Source organism: Canis lupus, chromosome 4, assembly GCF_048164855.1.
Source record: "Canis lupus baileyi chromosome 4, mCanLup2.hap1, whole genome shotgun sequence".
Taxonomy (NCBI): domain Eukaryota; kingdom Metazoa; phylum Chordata; class Mammalia; order Carnivora; family Canidae; genus Canis; species Canis lupus.
The window spans coordinates 37539256-37565519 of record NC_132841.1 but is presented as its reverse complement, the minus strand read 5'-3'; the positions used below and the strand labels follow the sequence as shown (position 1 = coordinate 37565519).

Below are 26264 nucleotides of genomic sequence, written 5' to 3'. Positions count from 1 at the left end.
TTTCCCGTATTGTACTCTTCTGGAAGAAAGTCACTGCACATAGCTCACACTTAAGGAGTAGAGAGTTATGCTCTGCTTCCTTGAACGCATAGTATCTACACAGTCTTTTGGATTTGTTTTGCACAGGATGTTTGTTCTCCCATATTTATTCAGTTATGTATTTATGTGGACTTCAGGATATTTATTTTGTATTTATGATTATAATCTATGACTGTTTTGTATTTTGGTACTCAGATTTGGCCTCTGGCAGCTCTTTGAGTTGACTCTTCTTGATATACCTCCATCATTATGGGGTTCTTTGGGGCACTTCCTTACTTTTTGGCACTAGGAGATTCTCTAGGCTCACTTGTGTATTTCCTGCCCTAGTCCTAGGATCACCCATTTCTCCAAGGAACTTGGTTCCTTTTTTTGGAGAATGGTTTAGCAACTGAAATTTGGGCATTCTGTGTGCTTGTTACTGGTGTGTGTGTTGTGCTTCTAGGATCTCTGAGCTGATGGAGCAAGTACATATATACACTAAGTTAACTACTTCTGTCTATAACCATTCTGTATTAAACTAAACATGAGTTGATTCAGATGTCTCCAACTCTAATCCATTACCACATAGATCATTCTAGACTTCTTCTGCCCTTGGTTATCTGTAATTTCCCACTTCAACCCTGAGAAAACTGGCTCCCTGCCATCTGTTAACTTAATTGTTCAGTTCCTGTATATGGTATATGTGGGTTTTTTTTTTTTTAGATTAATTTATTTATTCACAAGAGATAGAAAGTAAAGACCTAGGCTGAGGGAGAAGCCAGCTTCCTGCAGGGAGCAGAATGCAGGACTCCATCCCGGGGCCTGCAGGGAGCGGAATGCAGGACTCCATCCTGGGGCCCCAGGATCACGCCCTGAGGCAGACGCGCAGACGCTCAGGCGCAGACGCTCAGACGCTCAGCTGCTGAGCCACCCAGGTGTCCCCCTGTATGTTTATAGATATAGTGGCTTTAAAATTAACACCCAGTGGCAAACAGCTGTATCCACTGGAGAACAGCTCTTATGTGGAGTTTCCTTTGCCTGTAGTCTTACAGACTCCATTCATTTCCACAGGTATTTACATTAGTTCCTTTATGCTTCACCCCCTTCATTGAAGTTGTTTCCATGTATTTATAACATAATTAAATTATTTTGTCGTACGTAATCTGTGTTCCATCTTAGGATCCTCTGACCTTTTAAATGATTTTTTTAAATTTAGTTGCATTAAGATTCACTCTGCTATAAAGTTCTGTGAGCTTTGACAAATACATAGTGTCATATATCCATTTGCACTTGTTGGTTTTGCACTTGTTGTCCTGCCCAGACTACTCTTTCTGCATATTTTTCCATGAATGGACCCTTACCTTTCACCAGCTTTCTGCTGAAATGTGTCATAGTGTCATATATCCATTTGCACTTGTTTTTGCACTTGTTGTCCTGCCCAGACTACTCTTTCTGCATATTTTTCCATGAATGGACCCTTACCTTTCACCAGCTTAGTGCTGAAATGTTAGCTCCTTTTAGAGGCTTTTCCTCAATCCAAAGGAATCCCCTACCCTAAAAGAGTGTTTATTTATTTGCTCTATGCGTGTGATTTGTTTTGGTCAGTCTGCCTCTGGTAGGATATAAACTTAATGAGTGCAGGAACTGAATTTGTATCCTGAGTATCTAGAATACTGGGTCAGTGAACATTTGTTGATAGATAAATAAATAGTCCTGTCCTAGGTGTGTCCATCATTGCATTATTCCTAGTGCATGGTTTTAGTACTCACCAGTAGTGATCAAAAGCAGGCTTGTTCAGTTGGACTTCCAGTTTACCCTGATGCACTACTTACAAGAGTTTTGCATGCAAATTAGGGTATTTCAGTATATTGAAGATATATTGAGCAATTACTGATCTCTCCTATAATGTTTCTCTTTTTCTAAAAAAAAAAAAAAAAAAAGTAAGTGACATATAGTATAATCTCTTGTCCTGGGTAGAACTATATATTACCATGAATTTCCTAGCCTGGCTATACATTAGGATTCATTGAGGAGCTTAAAGAAAAAAAAAAAAAAAAAAGATTCCTGGGCTTCATCTGTGACTTACTGATCTTCAGGAAGATTCTGCAAATTTGTGTTTTAACAGCCAGCTTAACATCTATTCAAAACATTTGGAATTTTAAGCGCCAAGGTATTAGTATGTAATGAGACTTGATGAGAATGTCTAGAGGATTTCAGTTTATAATGACAATTAGGGATCCCTGGGTGGCGCAGGGATCCCTGGGTGGCGCAGCGGTTTGGCGCCTGCCTTTGGCCCAGGGCGCGATCCTGGAGACCCAGGATCGAATCCCACATCAGGCTCCCGGTGCATGGAGCCTGCTTCTCCCTCTGCCTGTGTCTCTGCCTCTCTCTCTCTCTCTCTGTGACTATCATAAATAAATAAAAATTAAAAAAAAATTTTATAATGACAATTACCAAAGCTTACATAAAGGTCTTTTTAATTTGGACTTTTTCTATAACTTTTTAAGTTACTCTGTGCTATAGATATATCCCAGATCTTGCTCTCAAGGAGCTTGTATCCTCTGATAAGGTAATAGAATGAGTATAAATAATCATGGTAGGGGCGCCTGGGTGGCTCAGTGGGTGAAGTGTCTGCCTTCAGCTCAGGTCCTGGGATTGAGCCCCACATCGGGCTCCCTGCTCAGCAGGGAGTCTACAACCCCCTCCCTTCTGCCACTCTCCCTGGTTGTTCTCTCCCCCTCTTTCTCATAGAAAAATAAATTTCTTTTTAGAAAAATAATAATCATGGTAGAAGGTAGAAGATAATAGTTACATAAGAGAGATAGAAAACCATTTAGAGCAGAATGGCCATTCACCCTGAGAAGGTAAAAGTAGTCTAAACCTTTTATTTTATTTTATTTTTTTTAGATTTTATTTATTTATTTGAGAGAGAGCATGAGCAGAGGGGAGGAGGGAGAGGGAGAAGCAGACTCCCTGCTGAGCGGGTAGCCTGATGTGAGGCTTGATCCCAGGACCCTGGGATCATGACCTGAGCCAAGGCAGACACTTAAGTGACTGACCCACCCAGGCACCTGAGTAGAGTCTAATTCTTTTTTTTTTTTTTTTTAAGATGATATTTATTTATTCATGAGAGACACAGAGAGAGAGAGGCAGAGACACAGGCAGAGGGAGAAGCAGGCTCCATGCAGGGAGCCCAATGCAGGATTTGATTCCCCGGACCCCAGGATTGCGCCCTGGGCTGAAGGTGGCGCCAAACCGCTGAGCACCCAGGCTGCCCAGTAGAGTCTAATTCTTAAAGAGAATGTATATGAGGAGGGGAAACCCTGGATGTCCCAGTCTTCTGCAAAAAGCTGTGAGAAAACTGGAAGTTAAGAGAAAAGTCGGCAGTAGCCAAATTGAGAAGAGGCCTGGAATGGTCAAAACTAAAGTCCAGACTGTTAGAACTGTGAAAGCCAGTGGTTCTTTTTTTTTTTTTTTTTTGTAAGAGGGCTGGGGAAAGACAGGGATAGAGAATTCTTTGTCTCTACACTTAGCACAGAGCCTGATGTGGGGCTCGATCTCATGACCTAAGTTGGACACTTAACCAACTGAGCCACTCAGCTGCCCCAAAGCCAATGGGTCTAATTAATAGAGCTCTAGAGTAATTAAAAGAGCTTTCCAATTTCAGTTTTGAATTTTGTACAGCCCCCGTGGTGCAGCGGTTTAGCGCCGCCTGCAGCCCAGGGCGTGATCCTGGAGACCCCGGATCGAGTCCCGCATCGGGCTTCCTGCATGGAGCCCGCTTCTCCCTCTGCCTGTGTCTCTGCCTATTTCTCTCTCTCTGAATGAATAAATAAACAAATCTTAAAAAAAAAAAAAAAAAGAAATTTGTTTTTTTTTTTTTTAAGATTTTATTTATTTATTCATGAGAGACACAGAGACATAGGCAGAGGGAGAAGCAGGCTCCATGCAGGGAGCCTGATGCGGGACTTGAGGCTCTGGCTGGGCTGAAGGCGGCGCTAAACCGCTGAGCCACCTAGGCTGCCCCAAAAAAGAAATTTGTACAGTATTTTAAACATAAAAACACTTTTTCCTATCAAAATTTACATATTAGTTGGGTTTTTAAAAAATAAACAATTGCATACCTAAATAATACAAACTTCAGGTTTTTTGTTTTTTTAAGGTCTGGAAAGGACAATCAGTCCAAAAACTAAGTCCCTTATGGTGCACATAAAGGAAACTAAATCTTTTATTATTTATTCTATTTAAATATTTTATTTATATATTCATGAGAGACACAGAGAGAGAGGTAGAGACACAGGCAGAGGGAGAAGCAGGATCCCTGCAGGAAGCCCGACATGGGACTGGATCCTAATCCGGGATCATATCCTGAGCCGAAGGCAGACACTCAACCGCTGAGCCACCCAGGCTTCCCTATTATCATCATTATTATTATTTTTAAAGACTTTACTTATTCATAAGAGACAGGCAGGGACATAGGTAGAGGGAGAAGCAGGTTCTCTATGGAGAGCCCGATGCAGGACTTAATTCCAGGACCCTAGGATCAAGACCTGAGCCAAAGGCAGATGCTTAACTACTGAACCACCCAGGTGTCCTACTAAAATATTTTAGAATTAAATCCTAAGGGGTTAAAGCGTGTCCATGGTTATAGGGTACAGAAATAAGGCGGAACCTCAGGCTCCTGATTCAGAAGTGCATGTTACCACAATATTGTGAGGTTGAGATCAGTCTCTTTCTCCTGCTGCTTGCTGGTTGTTAAGAGGAATTTCTTTAGAACAGAGACTTTATCCTATTCATTTCTGTATGTATCTTTTGGGCATAGTAAGCAGTATATAGAATAGACAATAACAATAGACATTTGTTATATGAAAGGATGGATGGATGGATGGATTTGGCTTTTGTATTAGACCTCAAAAGAAGTCTAGGATTTAGCTTTGTGCAAATTTCTGGTTATTATAAACTTCAGAAGAGATGGCAGGCCCAGGGATTAAATTAAGAGTCATCTGAGTAGAAAGGGCAGTTAAAGACTAAGAATTAAATGAGATTGTGGGTGTGGAGGTTGAGGCACCTGAGTGGCTTAGTTGGTTCAGTGTCTGACTCTTGGTTTTGGTTCAGGTCATGATTTCAGGGTCATGAGATTGAGCCTCATGTCGGGCTCCACGCTTAGTACAGAGTCTGCTTCAGATTCCCTGCTCCCCTCTCAGTACATACATATATACATACAAACAATCTTTAAATAAGATTTCCAGGGAGGGGGAGGTATAGAGAGATGAAAGGACATTCCATGTAGAGGGGTGGAAGACGAGGAGCCAGAGAAGGAACAAAGTGAAATCTGAGAACAGTCCAAGGAGAAGGGAAAAGGGAAAAATACCATAGGGAAATCTAAGTGGGACACCTGGGTGACTCAGCGGTTGGGTGTCTGCCTTCGGCTCAGGGCGTGATCCCAGAGTGTGGGATCGGGTCCCTCATCGGGCTCCCTGTGAGGGGCCTGCTTCTCCCTCTGCCTGTGTCTCTGCCTCTCTCTTTGTGTGTTTCTCATGAATAAATAATAAATAAATAAATCTTTAAAAAAAATAGGGAAGTCTATGAATAACAGACTCAGTTTTACACAGTTCATGTTATAAGGTAGGTTATATGCTAGTAGGCAAAATGATGTAAGTTATTGAAAGGCATTACCTTTTCTCAGGAAACTTGTATTTTTATATTATTATGTATTATAAACAAGTGTTGAATTAAAGAATATTTTGCTGGACCCAGTGGTTGAAGAAATATTTAATTTTTTTAAACTTAAATTTGAGAGGAGAAATTGATTTTAATCACTAGTTATCTTAATTGAAAGCCTTGAAGTTTTAAATGGTAAGAAACTCATTCTTTTGTTCTATAGGAGTAATACCTGCTATAACTGACTAGATAAATTCTGAATAGTGACATTTTTGCCATCTTTGAAGACCTATCTTCAATACTTTTCAATGTAGTTTCCCAGCAGCATTCATAAGTATTAGGGAAATATCTACCTATATACTGTTGGTTTCTCCCTAAGTAAGTTTTTGGTTTTTCCTTCTTTTCAGGATCTGACTGGCATAGAATCTATGGATCAATGTCGCCATACCTTGGAACAGCATAACTGGAACATAGAGGTATACTGGAATTCATTCTGAGCTTATTTCTTTTTTCCTGGTTTGATGAACCAAAGACCACTTTTCCACAGCAAGAATTCTCTCTTCATAGTTTCTTTTTCCTTCAAATTTATAACTCTTTAGTCTTTAAATGTGTAGGAAAGATAAAAATTATGATCACAGTGGACACCTGGGTGGCTGGGTGGTTGAGTGTCTGCCTTTGGCTCAGGGTGTGGTCCTGGGATTAAGTCCCCCATCAGGCTCCCTATGGGGAGTCTGCTTCTCCCTTTGCCTATGTCTGCCTCTCTCTCTGTCTTTCATGAATAAATGAATAAAATCTTTTTAAAAAAATTATGATCAAAGTTTATTATAAAATTAAGGGGCACCTGAGTGGCGTAGTGAGTTAAGTATCTGTCGTTGGTTCCAGTCATGATTCCAGGGTCCTGGGATTGATCCCTATATGGAGCTTCCCCCTCGGTGGGAATCTGCTTCTCTCTTTAAACCCCCCCCCCCCCAGATTCTCTCTCTCTCTCTCTCTCTCTCTCTAAGTAAATAAAATCTTTAGAAAAGGGCAGCCCCAATGGCCCAGTGGTTTAGTGCCGCCTTCAGCCCAGGTTGTGATCCTGGAGACCTGGGATCAAGTCCCGCCTCAGGCTCCCTGCATGGAGCCTGCTTCTCCCTCTGCCTGTGCCTCTGCCTCTCTCTATCTCTGTCTGTCATGAATTTAAAAAAAAAAAAAAAATCTTTAGAAGAAAAGTGTATTATAAAATTTTATAAAAGATGATGACCGAGGATACCCCGTGGCTCAGCAGTTGAGCATCTGTCTTTTGCTCGGGGTATGATCCCGGAGTTCCAGGATCGAGTCCCACATCAGGCTCCTTGCATGGAGCCTGCTTCTCCCTCTGCCTGTGTCTCTGCCTCTCTCTGTGTCTCTCATGAATAAAATAAAATCTTAAAAAAATAAAAGGGATGATGACTGGGAAACCTGGGTTGCTCGGCAGTTTAGCGCCGTCTTCGGCCCAGGGTGTGATCCTGGAGACCTGGGATCGAGTCCCACGTCAGGCTCCCTCCTGGAATCTGCTTCTCCCTCTGCCTGTGTCTCTGCCTCTCTCTCTCTGTGTCTCTCATGAATGAATAAATAAAATCTTTTAAAAAATAAAATAAAAAAATTAAAAAGGATAATGACCAGATCCCTCTGTGTAATGATCTCCCTCTTTATTTTTTTCTCAGTGGCTCTTTGGAAAAACTTGATTTTTATGTATTTGGTTTGTAACTAAATACCTTAATGTGAACGAACCTCTTATTGCATATTTTATAGTTTATTCTTTTATATTTTCTTGGTAGCTAGCTGTGTCATCTGCAACTCTTGATTTTTTCCCCCATATATAGATCTTTTATTTCTTTTACTTGATCATTGAATTTCTAGAACAACAGTGTCACTTAGTAATAATAGCAAACATTGGCCTCTAATGTTTTATTATCGAGTGTGATGTTGTTTTGAGATACATCACTAGAGATTAGTAAGCTCCATGAGAGCAGAGATTTTTTTTTTAAGATTATTTATTTATTTATTCATAGAGACACAGAGACACAGAGAGAGAGAGAGAGAGAGAGAGAGAGGCGCAGAGACACAGGCAGAGGGAGAAGCAGGCACCATGCAGGGAGCCTGACGTGGGACTCGATCCAGGGTCTCCAGGATCATGCCCTAGGCTGCAGGTGGCGCTAAACTGCTGCGCCACCGAGGCTGCCCCTATTTTTTGGTTTTGTTAATAACTGCTGTCTTCCTAGCATCTGAAACATTCCAGCACATCATTAGGCATTCAATAAATATCTGCCAACTATTTTCCAATTTTAGTATATTCATACGATCTCTGTTGAGATTACTGTTTTAATTATAGTATGTTAATTGAAGAGGGTGCTAGATTTCATAAAATATTCCTGAGTTATATTTAGTTATTCAACACACTTTTGAGCAACTAAATTCTAGGTCTGGCACTATACCAGAGAACAAGATTAATATCCTACTCCCGTGGAGCTTAATTCTAGATAATTTCAATTTGTAATAAATGCTGTGAATAAGATGAGTGTAGAAAATGTCACAGGATCTGAGAGTTATTCTAAATAGGGTGGTAAAGTAAGGCATTTCTGAGGAGGTTATATTTGAGCTGACACCTGAATGATGAATATGAGCATTTGGGGCAGGGAATGTGTTTTAGACAGAGGGAATGAATGATGTTGCTCTGTATGATAATTTTGTGCTATCTCCTTGTTAGATTTTTATTTCAAGCATGTGCTGGCTTTATAAGATGACTGACTTGATAAAATGAATTGAAAAGGGTACATAGCGTAGATTTGAAAGAAAGCACATGAAAATTTATTTCTGCCAATTTTCTTTTAACTTTTTCAAGTTTCCCCCCATCATTCATAATTTGCTATATCTTTCTCTTTTAATATTTTATTTATTTATTTATTTGAGAGAGAGACAGAGGACAAGCAGGGGAGGGGCAGAGGGAGAGGGAGAAACAGACTCCCCATTGAGCAGGGAGCCTGACATGGGGCTCAATCCCAGGACCCTGGGATCATGACCTGAACCGAAGGCAGATGTTAAACCAACTGAGCCATCCAGGTGCCCCTTTACTACATCTTTCTTGATAAGCTTTCTTAGAAGATGCTTTTTTCTCAGAGATTTTCTCTCTCTCTCTCTTTTTTTTTTTACATAGGCTATACAAAGGAACATATCTTCTGCTCTTTTCTGTATCTATTGTTGCCCCTTCTCTTTTTTTTATTTTTATTTTTTTTAAGATTTTATTCATTTGAGAGAGAGAGCTTGTGTACAGGTGGGGAGAGAAGCAGAGGAAGAGGGAGAAGCAGACTCCCCCTTGAGCCCATGATGGGCTTCATCCCAGAACCCTGAACTTATGACCCGAACTGAAGGCAGAGACACTTAACCAACTGTTTCACCCAGGCACCACTTCTTTTTTCCCTTCTTAATAAGTGAGACTTGATGGAGACTGGTTTATTTTATTGTTTATGTGTTTGGTTTATGAAAAGCTCTTGTATTTATCAGCTCCTTTTTTCTGTGCTTTTTTTTTTTTAATTTAAGAAAAATCTAAAAAAAAAACCCAAAAAATTAAAAAAAAAATATTTTCACACTTCTTTTAGATCTGTACTCTTTTTTTAGCATATTGATTTTTATAGCTTGGTTAATTTATTTGTGTTCTTTCTTGCATTTAAGGTTATGAATTTCTTCTGAAAATATATTTTTAAAGTTTAGATTTTCTTTGACCCAAAAGTTATTTAGGAACATACATGGAATTCCTCATATCTTGTTTTTTTGTTTATTATTTTCATATTAATTTTTCATTTTATTTCATATAGATATGTATTGAGGTTTTTGTGTCTTAATAATGTTCCATTAACGTTATGAAATATATATGTGTGTGTGTGTGTGTGTGTGTATATATATATATATAATTTTTTTTGTTTGTTTAATTCATGAGAGACACATAGAGACAGAAACACAGGCAGAGGGAGAAGCAAGCTCCATGCAGGGAGCCTGGTGTGGGACTTGATCCTGGGACTAGAATCATGTCCTGAGCCGAAGGCAGATGCTCAACTTGACACTGAGCCACCCAGGCGTCCCATGAAATAAATTTGTTTAATTCATATTTTAAAAGAGAAAAATATAAAGTGAAAAACCATGTACCTACCATCCAGCTCCTGAAAGCCAGACATTTTGCAATACTTATTTCAAATTTCTTTTAAACAAATAAGGGGATGCCTGGGTGGCTCAGCGGTTGGGCACTTGCCTTCTGCTCAGGTCATGATGCGGGATCCAGGATTGAGTCTCGAATCCGGCTTCTTCCGGGGAGCCTGCTTCTCCCTCGGCATATGTCTCTGCCCCTCTCTCTCAGTCTGTCTCTCTCATGAATAAATATAAATGTTAAAAAATATATATATATGGATAAAATAATCAACAAAACTAAAAAGAATGGGAGAAGATATTTGCAAACAACATCTCTGATAAAGGGTTTAGTATGCAAAATCTATAAAGAACTTATCAGACTCAACACCCAGAAACCAAATAATCCTGTTAAGAAATGGGCAGAAGACATGAATAGACATTTTTCCAAAAAAGACATCTCAGTGTCTAACAGACACATAAAAAGATGCTCAACATCATTCATCATAGGGGGAATACAAATCAAAACCACAATGAGATACCACCTCACAGCTGTCAGAATGGCTAAAGTGAACAGCACAAGAAACAACAGATGTTGGCAAGGATTTGGTGAACCCTCTTGCACTGTTGGTAGGAATGCAAACTGGTGCAGCTGCTCTAGAAAACACTGGAGATTCTTCAAAAAGTTAAGAGTAGAACTACCCTACAATCCACCAATTGCACTATTAGGTATTTACCCAAAGGATACAAAACTACAGATTGAAAGGGCTACATGCCCTCCAGTGTTTATAGCAGCATTATCAATAGCCCAAATGTCCATTGATGAATGGATAAAGAAGATGGGGTGTATGTATACACACACATACACACACACACACACACAATGGGATATTAGCCATGAAAAAGAATGAAATTTTGTGATTTGCAATGATGTGGGTGGAACAAGAGTGTATTATGTTAAGCAAAATAAGTCAGAGAATGACAAATGCCATATGGTTTTACTCATATGTAGAATTTTTTTAAATTTATTTTTTATTGGTGTTCAATTTACCAACATACAGAATAACCCCCAGTGCCCGTCACCCATTCACTCCCACCCCCCGCCCTCCTCCCCTTCTAGCACCCCTAGTTCGTTTCCCAGAGTTAGGAGTCTTTATGTTCTGTCTCCCTGTCTGATATTTCCCACACATTTCTTCTCCCTTCCCTTATATTCCCTTTCACTATTATTTATATTCCCCAAATGAATGAGACCATATAATGTTTGTCCTTCTCCGATTGACTTATTTCACTCAGCATAATACCCTCCAGTTCCACCCACGTTGAAGCACATGGTGGGTATTTGTCGTTTCTAATGGCTGAGTAATATTCCATTGTATACATAAACCACATCTTCTTTATCCATTCATCTTTCGATGGACACCGAGGCTCCTTCCACAGTTCGGCTATTGTGGCCATTGCTGCTATAAACATCGGGGTGCAGGTTGTCCCGGCGTTTCATTGCATCTGAATCTTTGGGGTAAATCCCCAACAGTGCAATTGCTGGGTTGTAGGGCAGATCTAGTTTTAACTCTTTGAGGAACCTCCACACAGTTTTCCAGAGTGGCTGCACCAGTTCACATTCCCACCAACAGTGTAAGGGGGTTCCCTTTTCTCCGCATCCTCTCCAACATTTGTGGTTTCCTGCCTTGTTAATTTTCCCCATTCTCACCAGTGTGAGGTGGTGTATCTCATTGTGGTTTTGATTTGTATTTCCCTGATGGCAAGTGATGCAGAGCATTTTCTCATGTGCATGTTGGCCATGTCTGTGTCTTCCTCAGTGAGATTTCTGTTCATGTCTTTTGCCCATTTCATGATTGGATTGTTTGTTTCTTTGGTGTTGAGTTTAATAAGTTCTTTATAGATCTTGGAAACTAGCTCTTTATCTGATATGTCATTTGCAAATATCTTCTCCCATTCTGTAGGTCGCCTTTTAGTTTTGTTGACTGTATCCTTTGCTGTGCAAAAGCTTCTTATCTTGATGAAGTCCCAATAGTTCATTTTTGCTTTTGTTTCTTTTGCCTTCGTGGATGTATCTTTCAAGCAGTTACTGTGACCAAGTTCATAAAAGGGTGTTGCCTGTGTTCTCCTCTAGGATTTTTTTTTTTAAATTTTTATTTATTTATGATAGTCACACAGAGAGAAAGAGAGAGAGGCAGAGACACAGGCAGAGGGAGAAGCAGGCTCCACGCACCAGGAGCCCGATGTGGGATTCGATCCCGGGTCTCCAGGATCGCGCCCTGGGCCAAAGGCAGGCGCCAAACCACTGCGCCACCCAGGGATCCCTCTCCTCTAGGATTTTGATGGAATCTTGTCTCACATTTAGATCTTTCATCCATTTTGAGTTTCTCTTTGTGTATGGTGTAAGACAATGGTCTAGTTTCATTCTTCTGCATGTGGCTGTCCAATTTTCCCAGCACCATTTATTGAACAGACTGTCTTTCTTCCGATGGATAGTCTTTCCTCCTTTATCGAATATTAGTTGACCATAAAGTTGAGGGTCCACTTCTGGATTCTCTATTCTTTTTTTTTTTTTATAAATTTTTATTTATTTATGATAGTCTCACAGAGAGAGAGAAAGAGAGAGGCAGAGACACAGGCAGAGGGAGAAGCAGGCTCCATGCAGGGAGCCTGACGTGGGATTCGATCCCGGGTCTCCAGGATCGCGCCCTGGGCCAAAGGCAGGCGCCAAACCGCTGCGCCACCCAGGGATCCCTGGATTCTCTATTCTGTTCCATTGATCTATGTGTCTCTTTTTGTGCCAGTACCACACTGTCTTGATGACCACAGCTTTGTAGTACAACCTGAAATCTGGCATTGTGATGCCCCCAGATAGGGTTTTCTTTTTTAAAATTCCCCTGGCTATTCAGGGTCTTTTCTGATTCCACACAAATCTTAAAATAATTTGTTCTAACTCTCTGAAGAAAGTCCATGGTATTTTGATAGGGATTGCATTAAACGTGTATATTGCCCTGGGTAACATCGACATTTTCACAATATTAATTCTGCCATTCCATGAGCATGGAATATTTTTCCATCTCTTTGTGTCTTCCTCAATTTCTTTCAGAAGTGTTCTATAGTTTTTAGGATATAGATCCTTTACCTCTTTGGTTAGGTTTATTCCTAGGTATCTTATGCTTTTGGGTCCAATTGTAAGTGGGATTGACTCCTTAATTTCTCTTTCTTCGGTCTCATTGTTAGTGTATAGAAATGCCACTGATTTCTGGGCATTGATTTTTGTATCCTGCCACGCTACCAAATTGCTGTATGAGTTCTAGCAATCTTGGGGTGGAGACTTTTGGGTTTACTATGTAGAGTATCATGTCATCGGTGAAGAGGGAGAGTTTGACTTCTTTGCCAATTTGAATGCCTTTAATGTCTTTTTGTTGTCTGATTGCTGAGGCTAGGACTTCCAGTACTATGTTAAATAGCAGTGGTGAGAGTGGACATCCCTGTTTTGTTCCTGATCTTAAGGGAAAGGCTCCCAGTGCTTCCCCATTGAGAATCATATTTGCTGTGGGCTTTTTGTAGATGGCTTTTAAGATGTTGAGGAATGTTCCCTTTATCCCTACACTCTGAAGAGTTTTGATCAGAAATGGATGCTGTATTTTGTCAAATGCTTTCTCTGCATCTAATGAGAGGATCATATGGTTCTTGGTTTTTCTCTTGCTGATATGATCAATCACATTGATTTTTTTACGAGTGTTGAACCAGCCTTGTGTCCCGGGGATAAATCCTACTTGGTCATGGTGAATAATTTTCTTAATGTACTGTTGGATCCTATTGGCTAGTATCTTGTTGAGAATTTTTGCATCCATGTTCATCAGGGATATCGGTCTGTAATTCTCCTTTTTGGTGGGGTCTTTGTCTGGTTTTGGAATTAAGGTGATGCTGGCCTCATAGAACGAATTTGGAAGTACTCCATCTCTTTCTAGCTTTCCAAACAGCTTTAGGAGAATAGGTATGGTTTCTTCTTTAAACGTTTGATAGAATTCCCCTGGGAAGCCATCTGGCCCTGGACCTTTGTGTCTTGGGAGGTTCTTGATGACTGCTTCAATTTCCTCCCTGGTTATTGGCCTGTTCAGGTTTTCTATTTCTTCCTGTTCCAGTTTTGGTAGTTTGTGGCTTTCCAGGAATGCGTCCATTTCTTCTAGATTGCCTAATTTATTGGTGTATAGCTGTTCATAATATGTTTTTAAAATTGTATTTCCTTGGTGTTGGTAGTGATCTCTCCTTTCTCATTCATGATTTTATTAATTTGAGTCTTCTCTCTCTTCTTTTTAATAAGGCTGGCTAATAGTTTATCTATCTTATTAATTCTTTCAAAGAACCAACTCCTGGTTCTGTTGATCTGTTCCACAGTTCTTCTGGTCTCGATTTCGTTGAGTTCTGCTCGAATCTTTATTAACTCTCTTCTTCTGCTGGGTGTAGGATCTATTTGATGTTTTTTCTCTAGCTCCTTTATGTGTAAGGTTAGCTTTTGTATTTGAGTTCTTTCCAGTTTTTGAATGGATGCTTGTATTGCGATGTATTTCCCCCTCAGGACAGCTTTTGCTGCATCCCAAAGATTTTGAACGGTTGTATCTTCATTCTCATTAGTTTCCATGAATCTTTTTAATTCTTCCTTAATTTCCTGGTTGACCCTTTCATCTTTTAGCAGGATGGTCCTTAACCTCCACGTGTTTGAGGTCCTTCCAAACTTCTTGTTGTCATTTAGTTCTAATTTCAAGGCATTATGGTCTGAGAATATGCAGGGGACGATCCCAATCTTTTGGTATCGGTTCAGACCCGATTTGTGACCCAGTATGTGGTCTCTTCTGGAGAAAGTTCCATGTGCACTTGAGAAGAATGTGTATTCAGTTGAGTTTGGATGTAAAGTTCTGTAGATATCTGTGAAATCCATCTGGTCCAGTGTATCATTTAAAGCTCTCGTTTCTTTGGAGATGTTGTGCTTAGAAGACCTATCGAGTATAGAAAGAGCTAGATTGAAGTCACCAAGTATAAGTGTATTATTATCTAAGTATTTCTTCACTTTGGTTATTAATTGATTGATATACTTGGCAGCTCCCACATTCGGGGCATATATATTGAGGATTGTTAAGTCCTCTTGTTGGATAGATCCTTTAAGTATGATATAGTGTCCCTCTTCATCTCTCACTACAGTCTTCGGGGTAAATTTTAGTTTATCTGATATAAGGATGGCTACCCCTGCTTTCTTTTGAGGACCATTTGAATGGTAAATGGTTCTCCAACCTTTTATTTTCAGGCTGTAGGTGTCCTTCTTTCTAAAATGAGTCTCTTGTAGACAGCAAATAGATGGGTCCTGCTTTTTTATCCAGTCTGAAACCCTGCACCTTTTGATGGGGTCATTGCCTTCACGTTCAGAGTTACTATTGAGAGATATGAGTTTAGTGTCACCATGATATCTATTCAGTCCTTGTTTTTGTGGATTGTTGCACTGAACTTCTTCTTAAAGGGGAATTTTAAGAGTCCCCCTTAAAATTTCTTGCAGAGCTGGTTTGTAGGTCACATATTCTTTCAGTTCCTGCCTGTCTTGGAAGCTCTTTATCACTCCTTCCATTTTGAATGAGAGCGTTGCTGGATAAAGTATTCTTGGTTGCATGTTCTTCTCATTTAGGACCCTGAATATATCTTGCCAGCCCTTTCTGGCCTGCCAGGTCTCTGTGGAGAGGTCTGCTGTTACCCTAATACTCCTCCCCATAAAAGTCAGGGATTTCTTGTCTCTTGCTGCTTTAAGGATCTTCTCTTTATCTTTGGAATTTGCAAGCTTAACTATTAAATGTCGAGGTGTTGAACAGTTTTTATTGATTTTAGGGGGGGATCTCTCTATTTCCTGGATCTGAATGCCTGTTTCCCTTCCCAGATTAGGAAAGTTTTCAGCTAGGATTTTTTCAAATACATATTCTGGCCCTCTGTCCCTTTTGGCGCCCTCGGGAACCCCAATTAAACGTAGGTTTTTCTTCCTCAGGCTGTCGTTTATTTCCCTTAATCTATCTTCATGGTCTTTTAATTGTTTGTCTCTTTTTTCCTCAGTTTCCCTCTTTGCCATCAACTTGTCTTTTTTTTTTTTTTTTTTTTATCAACTTGTCTTCTATGTCACTCACTCGTTCTTCCACCTCGTTAACCCTTGTCGTTAGGACTTCTAGTTTCAATTGCATCTCATTCAATTGATTTTTAATTTCTGCCTGATTAGCTCTAAATTCTGCAGTCATGAAGTCTCTTGAGGCCTTTATGCTTTTTTCTAGAGCCACCAGTAGCTGTATAATAGTGCTTCTGAATTGGCTTTCTGACTTTGAATTGTAATTCAGATTTTGTAACTCTGTGGGAGAGAGGACTGTTTCTGATTCTTTCTTTTGAGGTGAGGTTTCTTTCTAGTCATTTTGCTCAGTGCAGAGTGGCCAAAAGCAAGTTGTATTGGGAAAAGGAGAAAAAGAGAGAAAAAAAAGAAAAAAGAGAAAAGAAAAAAGGAAGAAAAAAAGAAAAGAAAAAGAAAGGGAAAAAAGGGTGGGGGAAGGAAATCAAAAAGCAAAAAAACAAAACAAAACAAAACAAAACAAAAAAAAAACTAACAAAAAAACAAAACGAAAACAACAACAAAACCACGGGGCAGTATCTTCTGTTTCTGTATACTTTAAGTCCCTTGACTTCCCCTGGAACTTGTCCGTCTAGCTGGTCTTCTGGGGGAGGGGCCTGTTGTGCTGATTTTCAGGTGTTAGCACCTGGGGGGGCTGCTCAGCCCCCTGCCTGGTGCAGGGCTTAGTGGGGGTTGTTTACCCCGTGAGGCCCCAGGAGGAACAACCCCAGTGGCAGCGGCCAGCTCTGGAGCCCTGGATTTAGCCCCTGCAGTAACTACAGAGCTCTACCTCTGCAGGGCCTGGAGGCTCCGGGGCGGGCCGCTGATCTGCTCAGATTGGGGCAGGAGCGTCCTTGTGGTCCTGGGCCTTCCCGGCCTCTGCCTGTCCCCGGGGGTAGGCCGGATCCTGGGCTGTGTCCCGGCGCCCTGTGCTCCAGGGCCTGCGCTTGTTGGATTCGCGCTCCCAGCCGCGCAGCCCCCTCCGCGGAGCCGCGGCCCAAGCCCCTCCAGGCTGCTCCCGGGTCCAGCCGTGCGTGCTGCAGCCCTAGGAAGCTCGGCGCACTCTCCCGGGGCGCAGTTCCTCTGTTACTTGTCCCAGGGAGCCCGAGGGCACCCCCGCCCTCCTGGGGTCCTGCTCCAACTCCCTGTGAGCCCCTTTCCACCTGGGAAGATTGGTGCAGCTCCTGCTTCTCCAGGACGGGGCTCTCCTGTCCTGGAGACACTCGGCCCCGGCCTCAGCCTGGCTCCTCGTGGGGCCCCTCCCCCTTGGAGGCCTTTTGTTTCTTTATTTCTTTTTCCCCAGTCTTCCTACCTTGATAGAAGCACGAACTCTTCTCACTGTAGCATTCCAGCTGTTCTCTCTTTAAATCTCAGGCCGAATTCGTAGATTTTCAGGATGATTTGAAGGTTTTCTAGGTAATATGGTGGGGACACATGATTTGGAGACCCTACTCTCCGGCCATCTTGCCCCTCCTCTCATATGTAGAATTTAAGAAAGAAAACAACTTTTCATTGTCTTTTACATTGAAATCGATTGATCTATCTTGCAATTTTTGTTGTTGTTGTTTAGTTTCTTATGAATGGTCTTTTTTTGAAAGATTATTTATTGGGGCACCTGGGTGGCTCAGTGGTTGAGCAGTCTGCCTTCACCTTGGGTCTTGAGATTGAGTCCTACATGAGGCTCCCTGCAGGGAGCCTGCTTCTCCCTCTGCTTATGTCTCTGCCTCTTTCTCTCTGTGTCTCTCATGAATAAATAAATACAGTCTTTAAAATAAAGAAATAAAAAATACTATTTATTTTAAAGAGAGAGCACACATGTTGCCAGCAGTGGGGAGAAGCAGAGAGAGAGACCAGCAGACTCCATGCTGAGTGAGGGGCCTCTCTTGGAGCTCACACCCACAACCCTGATGAGATCATGACCCCAGCTGGAAATCAAGAGTTGGACGTTCAGCTGACCCCTGGGCGCCCCATGAATGGTCTTTTTAATGTAATTAGTAGATAGTTTCACACACAGTTTTTTGAGAGCCGTCACTTTTCTTCAATTATTTTTTTGAGGTATAGCCTTAATTTTTATTTGTTTTAATTAAAAATGGTTTTTGTTGAAGTGTAATTGGTATTTAACATTATATTAGTTTTAGGTATAATGATTTCAGTATTTATATTGCAAAATGATCACCACAATAAGTCTGGTTAGTGGTATCTGTCAACATACATACAGTTGTTTTTTTTTTTAATTTTTATTTATTTATGATAGTCACAGAGAGAGAGAGAGAGAGAGGCAGAGACACAGGCAGAGGGAGAAGCAGGCTCCATGCACCGGGAGCCCGACGTGGGATTCGATCCCGGGTCTCCAGGATCCTGCCCTGGGCCAAAGGCAGGCGCCAAACCGCTGTGCCACCCAGGGATCCCCATACATACAGTTTTTTTTTTTTTTTCTCGTAATGAAAACTTCTAAGATCTACTTTTATCAGTTCATTAGCTCCCATCATCCTTGAAGCCCACTGGCCACTCACCTCTTGCTTTTGTGCCCTGACTCTGCCTATGGAGAAAATATTTGGACATGAGTGGCATTAGGACTCTCGATCCAGTCATCTCTTTCTTAAGTTATACCTCTAGTTCTTTCCTGTGTTGAATGTCCCCCATACTTGTTTCCCAAGAATAAATGGTTCCTTAAAGGCTATCATGAGTCAAAAGTGGAATTGGCAGCAGCAGATTAATATCTGGGTGTCTGCCACCTGCTTCTCCTCCCCACCACCACCCCCATTACTTATGTAGGTATGGTTGTCTTGTAAAAAGCCAAACTGTTGAGTACCAGTTTAAAGAGGAAATCTAAGCACATCTAGCAAGGTAGTGGTGTTAGTTGGCAGTAGGTACTCAGTTCCCTGCCATGTGAAATGCTCTATAGGACTGCTTGAGTATCCTTCCAGCGTGGCAATTGACTTAGTGTTTAACTTGATTCTGTCTGTGTTGAAGACTACATCTGATCTCTCTTTCACCATCCTGGGCTTTGTGCTTTGTGCTGTCTTTGTTTTTTTTGTTTTTTGTTTTTTGTTTTTTGTGCTGTCTTTGTCACTTTTCTTTGTCACTCCCCTTGTCACTTGCCTCCCTAAGGTCCCACTGTAAAGTAATTGATGTATGTTGTACTTTGTAAGGATCTTTGACCATTGCATGATTTTGTAACTTCAAGCATTGATTATTTGGAAAATAGGGTTCCTTGAATTAATACAGATTTCCTAAATGTTACATTTTACTGTATAATTTAATGTCTTAATAACACCACCAAACTCATCAGAAAAGCTTTTAAAAAGTATTAGAAATTGGGATCCCTGGGTGGCGCAGCGGTTTGGCACCTGCCTTTGGCCCAGGGCGCGATCCTGGAGACCCGGGATCGAGTCCCACGTCGGGCTCCCGGTGCATGGAGCCTGCTTCTCCCTCTGCCTGTGTCTCTGCCTCTCTCTCTCTCACTGTGTGCCTATCATAAATAAAAAAAATAAAAAAAAAATTAAAAAGTATTAGAAATTGCCAGGTTTACAATGGCAAACAGAAGTTTTCCAAAATTCTACTTTTTGCCTGGAAGATCTAATTTATATAATTGAGCACTATTGCTGTCAGTTGTGGGTTTTAAATAACAGCTTTATTATTGATATGTATTTCACATACCAAAGAGTTCACCTATTTAAAATGTGAAATTCAGTAGTTTTTAGTATATTCATTACCACCATCAGCCATTACCACCATCAGTTTTAAAACATTTTCCCCAAAATATTTTAGAATATTGACATTACCCCCCCCCCTGGAAAAAACCGTACCCTTTAAACTATTACCCACCAACTTCTATCCCTCCATGCCCCTAAGCAACTACTTATCTACTTTCTGTTTATGGATTTCCCTTTTCTGGACTTGCATGTGAATGGAATCATAGTTACATGGTCTTTGGTGACTGGCTTCTTTCACTTAATATTTTCGATGTTTATCCATATTTGTAGCATATATCAGTATTGCATCCTTTTTTTGTGTTTACCATTTTAACCATTTTGGGGTTTACAGTTTTGTTGCATTAAGTACATTTATATTGTGCCACCTGACCACTGTCCATTTGCAGAACTTTTTCTTCATCCCAAACTGAAACTCTGTACCTATTAAATGATTATTTCCTATTATCCTCTTCCCCTGCCCTCTGGTAACCACAATTCCGCTTTTTGTCTCTATAGAATTTGGTTATTCTAGATACTTCATATAAATGACATCAGAGGGTATTTGTCTATTTGTGTCTGGTTTATTTCACTTAGCATGTTTTCAAGATGTATGCATGTTGTAGTATGTATCATTTTATTCCTTTTTATTGTCAAATCGCATTCCCTTTTATGAATATACCACAGTTGATAAACACTTGGTTGTTTCCACTTCTGTCCTTATCAGTAATGTTGTAGGGAACATTACTGTACAAGTTTTTGTGGAGATGTAACTTTTCATTTCTCTTGGATGTATTTGCTGAAACCTATGGCAACTCTGTGTTTAACCTTTTGAAGAACTGCCAGACTGTTTCCAAAGAGGCTACACTATTTTACATACCCAGCAGCAGTGTATGAGAATTCCAATTTCTCCACATCCTCCCCAACGTTAGTTAATGTTTTATATTACAGCCTTCTTGTGGGTGTGAAGGTACTGTCTTGTGATTTTGATTTGCATTTTTTCTGATGGCTAATTATATAGAGCATGTTTTTATGTGCTTGTTGGTTATTTGTGCATCATCTTTGGAGAAATGTCTGTTCAAGTCCTTTGGCCATTTTTAAATTGTGTTATTTTTCATGATGAATTGTAAGGGTTTTTAATATATTCTAGATACCATACTCTGGTCAAATACACAATTTGCAAATCTATTCTGTGGGTTGCCTTTTGAATCTCTTGATAGTGTCCTTTGATACACAAAAGTTTTCAGGTTTTTTTTTTTTTTTTTAAGATTTTATTTATTTATTCATGAGAGACAGAGAGAGGCAGAGGCACAGGCAGAGGGAGAAGCAGGCTCCGTGCAGGGAGCCTGACATGGGATTCGATCCTGGGTCTCCAAGATCACACCCACCTTTAGGCGGTGCTAAACTGCTGAGCCACCTGGGCTGTCCCAGTTTTCAGTTTTGATGAAAGTCCAGTTTATCTAATTTATTTCTTTTGTTGTTTGTGCTTTTAGTGTCATATCTAAGAACAGTTAACTAATCCGAGGTCATGGAGATCTTCATCTGTGTCTTCTTTTAAGCGTTTTATAATTTCAGCCCTTATATTTAGGTCTGATGTATTTTGAGTTAATTTTTGTATATAATGAGATTTAGGAGTTCAGGCTCATTCTTTTGCATGTCAGTATCCAGTTGTCCCAGCATTATTTGTTGAAAGACTGTTCTTGCCACGTCAAATTGTGCCTTAATACTCAAAAATATGAAAACTTAGAGAACTACCTGGCATTAGCCACACTGCAAAGTTTAAAATCAACTATCTTGGTTAGAGAGCATATAGGTGGGCACCCTGGGTGGCTCAGCAGTTTGGCACCACCTTCGGCCCAGGGCGTGATCCTGGAGACCCGGGATCGAGTCCCACATCGGGCTCCCTGCATGGAGCCTGCTTCTCCCTCTGCCTGTGTCTCTGCCTCTCTCTCTCTGTCTCTCATGAATAAATAAATAAAATCTTAAAAAAAAAAAAAAAAAGCATACAGGTTCTTAAAAAGACCACCTTCACTTATGACAGTAACTGCAGGTTCAGGAATTTCCCAAAACCATCCTCAGGTTTGATAATTCACTAGAAGAGTTCTCTAAGAGCTATACTTGTGATTACAGTTTATTCCAGAGAAAGGATCTAGATTAAAATCAGCTAAAGGAAGAGACATATAGGGCAGAATTTTGAGTTATAAATATAAAGCTTCTGTATTTCTCTTTCATAGAATCAAAGATTTGTAACATTATGCATGAAGTGTTGCCAACCAGGGAAGCTCACCTTAGCTTCAGAGTCCAGAGTTTTCATTGGGATTTCATTACATGGTCATAAATAAATTTGATTGATCGCCTACAATTGAGTTCAGTGTCCAAGTCAATTGATACTACATTGCCCAAAGTCCCCACTCTAAACTGTATAACTAGTCTTTCTGGGATGGCCATAAGATCTGGTAACAAAAACACTTCTGTCAGGTATAGATTATCTCCCAGAATCCAAAGCCAAAACCAGATCTCATTTTGGGCAGGACCAAATTTTTTACTACACTGGGACAAATACCCATTTCCTAGGGCAAAGTTAAGAAAAGAGTAAGGTTTTGGGGGACATCTGGGTGGCTCAGTTGGTTAAGTGTCTGACTCCTGATTTTGGTTCAGGTCATGATCTCTCATGGTGAGATCAAGTCCTGTGTGAGACTCCATGCCCAGCGAGGAGTCTGCTTAAGATTCTCTGCACCTCCCCCCACTCACAAGCATTTGCTTACTCTCTCTGTCTTTCTCAAATAAATAAATCTTTATTAAAAATAATAATAATAAGGTTTTCCTGAATGTTTTCTGTCAGGAATTATATTGGAATCTTTACAAATGGACATTTCATCAAATTTTCAAATTAACCCTGAGAAGTACTATTCCTTCAGTTTGCACATGAGGAAACTGAGGCTCATAAGCCAGCTGACTATTCTGAGTGGTAGAGCAAAGATTCAGACCTAAGTTACTGTTTCAAAGCCAAGCCCTCCATCAAAGACTGCTTGTGGTGACTGCTCCATTGCACAGCTCCAAGGGCACTTTCTACATTGTATTCTCTTTGGGTGGCTTTCCTTCCTACACTGAAGCACCTTAGATCCCAGCCACCCTAAATAACACATACCATCTGAATAAAAGCAGTTTTGTTTGCTGCATAAATGGGTCTTCCAGACAAGTTTCTTGGACTCCTCTACTGTGAATTCTGGAGTCGTCACCACATTGCCTCCCAGCATAGTAAATTAAAAGTTTATAAAGATATACTCAGGCAGCCCGGGTGGCTCAGCAGTTTAGTGCCGCCTTCAGCCCAGGGCCTGATCCTGGAGACTCAGGATCGAGTCCCACGTCAGGCTCCCTACATGGAGCCTGCTTCTCCCTCCGCCTGTGTCTCTGCCTCTCTCTGTTTCTCTCATAATATAATATAATATAATATAATATAATATAATATAATATTAATATAAAATAAAAAATAATAATCTGCCCTCATTTAAAAAAGAAAGATATACTCATCAGGTGATCTGTTTTGAAACCCCAAGCAATAGTTGCCTCATCTTTTCTTTTGGGTGGATTTAAGTATCACTGAAACTCTTACTACTGTTTTTTCCTTCTCAGGCTGCTGTACAGGACCGATTGAATGAACAAGAGGGTGTACCAAGTGTTTTCAACCCACCTCCATCCCGACCCTTGCAAGTTAATACAGCTGACCACAGGATCTACAGTTATGTTGTTTCAAGACCACAGCCAAGGGCAAGTTATTTTGTAACTGGAGTTTCCCCCTTGTTTATTTTATAAGTCCATTCACGAGGTTGTATTGATCTCTATATGATAGGAGCAAAGGAAATACTCAGAATGTGAATCTGTTAGTTAGACCTGGCACCTTGGCAGATTTATTGGGTTTATCATTTTCTCTTGATTCCTCAATGAATTGTTAGAGTAACTATCCTTTTTTGTTTTATTTTTGTCTTTGCTAGTTATTTGAAGAGTTCTGTACACCTTGTTTTGAGTACACAGTTTTATTTACATATCTAAAAATGTTTGTTACATGTTTAATAGATCTTTCACTATTTCTTTTTCAAGATTTTATTTTTTTAAGTAATCTATACGCCCGACATAGAGTTCAAACTCATAGCCATGAGATCAGTAGTCACATGCTCTACCAGCTGAGCCAGACATCCCTAGATGTTTCATTTTCACTTTTAAGTAAGAGTGTTTACTGGGTTTTTTTGTTGCTTCATTTCACTTAATTTTAAGCTACTTCTGGGAAAGTTATTTGGAATCTTTGTGGAGACCTTGGCCATATCTTTGAAATTCATCTTGAAGGGGTAGTAACTGGGAGGTGATGGTGGTTCCTTTAAATTCAACAGGTTAAGAGTGCTCCATTGTATCTGCTATTTTGCTGTTGGTGATCCAGATAGGAATAAAGAGCCAGTCCTCCCTCTTCAAACTGCACTTATAGTCTAATTAGAAAAGTCAGATATGTATATACTGATAATGAACTCCAGAGAACTTTTTGGAGTTTCTCTTTCTTATTCTTGAGTTATCCCCAATCTCTTATACTTGGATTTAGAATTCCAAAAAGGAGTCTCTTTAACCTTGCAGCAGTTAGAATTTACTCAATTATTGTAACTTTTTTGTAGAGTACTTGACAACATTTTAAAAATGGGAGTTTCTAACTAGTTGTTTTAGGGTATGCTGAAGTAGAAGAAGACAGATTCCTAGAGCAATTATATGACTCCAGAAATTCTGTATATGCCTAATGCTTTGTCAGTTTGTTTGGGCTTGACTCAGTGTTTAGGATCCTAAGGTTAGCCATGAGGCTTCAGAACCCCCTGGCCATAGACACAGGGAAGGTCTCAGTTTAACACAATATGACATATAAGGAAGGCTTTGTAAACTGTAAAGCCTCTGTATATGTTCTAGTTAATGATAACATCAGCAGGGCAGCCCGGGTGGCTCAGTAGTTTAGCGCCACCTTCAGCCCAGGGCCTGATCCTGGAGACCCGGGATCGAGTCCCATGTCAGGCTCCCTGCATGGAGCCCACTTCTCCCTCTGCCTGTGTCTTTGCCTCTCTCTCTGTCTGTGTCTCTCATGAATAAATAAATAAAATTTTTAAAAAAAATCAGTAATAAATATTGCTAAAATAATAATTAGTATTATTACTAAGATTAGCAGCTATATGGGGATTTATAATTGTGGTTAATATAATTATTTCTCTTTTATATACAGATATCCAGGGTAGTAGTATCTTATCTTACCCTGGATAAGATAGTGGTTATCTTTATTGTTATTTCTGTATACCATATTTTATTTTTTTTAAGATTTTATTTATTTATTCATGATAGAGAGAGAGATGCAAAGACACAGGCAGAGGGAGAGAGAAAGAAGCAGGCTCCACGCAGGAAGCCTGACGTGGGACTCGATCCCTGGTCTCCGGGATCATACCCCGGGCCGAAGGCGGCGCCAAACCGCTGAGCCACTAGGGCTGCCCTGTATACCATATTTTAATGTGTAAATCTGAAAAGGAAATAATTGAATATTTATGATTTAGGGAAGCATACTTGTAATTGGATTTGATAACTCATAAAGGTACAGAAAGTGTTAAAGCAGGTTTAATACAAAAATTTATGTGATAAGAGAAAAATATGTTATTAAATGAAAGAAATGAAAGGCAGTTGGTCTTTAAGAAGGTTGATGTGGCCAGGATGAGGGATCTGTATTGTAGAGGGAGGAATCATGTGAAAGAACAAAAAGAGTAGAAACCTGAAGTAGTTATTTTGCAGGGTGATAGGGTTTGAGAGAATTGTGTCTAACTTTGTTTTTGGAATTTCAGGGGCTGCTTGGATGGGGTTATTACTTGATAATGCTTCCATTCCGGTTTACCTATTACACAATACTTGATATATTTAGGTATGTACATTTGTATTTATGTGTTAGTAGCAATAGGGTAGACTTTGGAGCTGAAACATAGACCAGAATAATAAGGTTTGTGCTCTGTCAGTTTTGAATTGCCAATTTGTCATCACATTGAATACTCTTCCTGAACAATCTTTTAATATAATATGACAGTATTTTAAATTGGTCAAACATAACAGATGTTATGAAATGGAACTGTCTTAAATTAAGCCTGTTAAGTAGTCCTGCCTATTATTCTCAAGGTCAGCCTACCTACATTTATCGTTATCTGCCCTCCTCCCACCATCTTTGTCACCTCTACATTCCTTAATCTTCACACCCTTTTCTTTCTAACCACCATTATCAGTAGCTTCACACTCCTTGTAACTTTTACCCTAAACCATCTAACTTCATCTGACTACTCATAATCTCAACAAACTTTCTTGCTTTGAGATTATCCATTTTTTTCCTCTCCCACAACAGTTTTACCTCTCAGACACTCATACATTCTCTGTCCTGGCAATGCATACGTTGCTGACACTGGCACCCTTCTGTATGTATACTCCCTTGATTCACACTTTCACTTTTCTTCTCACTTCCTCCATGTACCATTCAGACAGCTCAGCACCAGGGTCAGGACTAGAAAATATCAAAGGGGCCCAAGTTTCTGTCATATTAGTCTTGGGGCATCTGATCTAGAGCTGAGTAGTAA

The 26264-nt window shown here is 40.2% G+C and overlaps 1 protein-coding gene across 9 annotated transcripts in view; it reads left to right on the top strand.

Annotated features, from left to right (window-relative positions):
* Positions 1-26264, top strand: part of FAF2 (Fas associated factor family member 2) — a 91700-nt gene that overhangs the window by 30346 nt on the left and 35090 nt on the right. For 8 of the 9 annotated variants that reach the window (XR_012029736.1, XR_012029739.1, XR_012029737.1 and 5 more), the window contains 3 exons: positions 6087-6155; positions 23272-23406; positions 25491-25567. Coding sequence is in view for 5 of the 9 variants with exons in the window: in XM_072824065.1 (XP_072680166.1) it covers positions 6087-6155; positions 23272-23406; positions 25491-25567 (281 nt within the window). In the remaining 4 variants the exon portion in view is untranslated. The remainder of the gene's footprint in view (positions 1-6086; positions 6156-23271; positions 23407-25490; positions 25568-26264) is intronic. The other variant, XM_072824069.1, reaches the window with a different exon arrangement.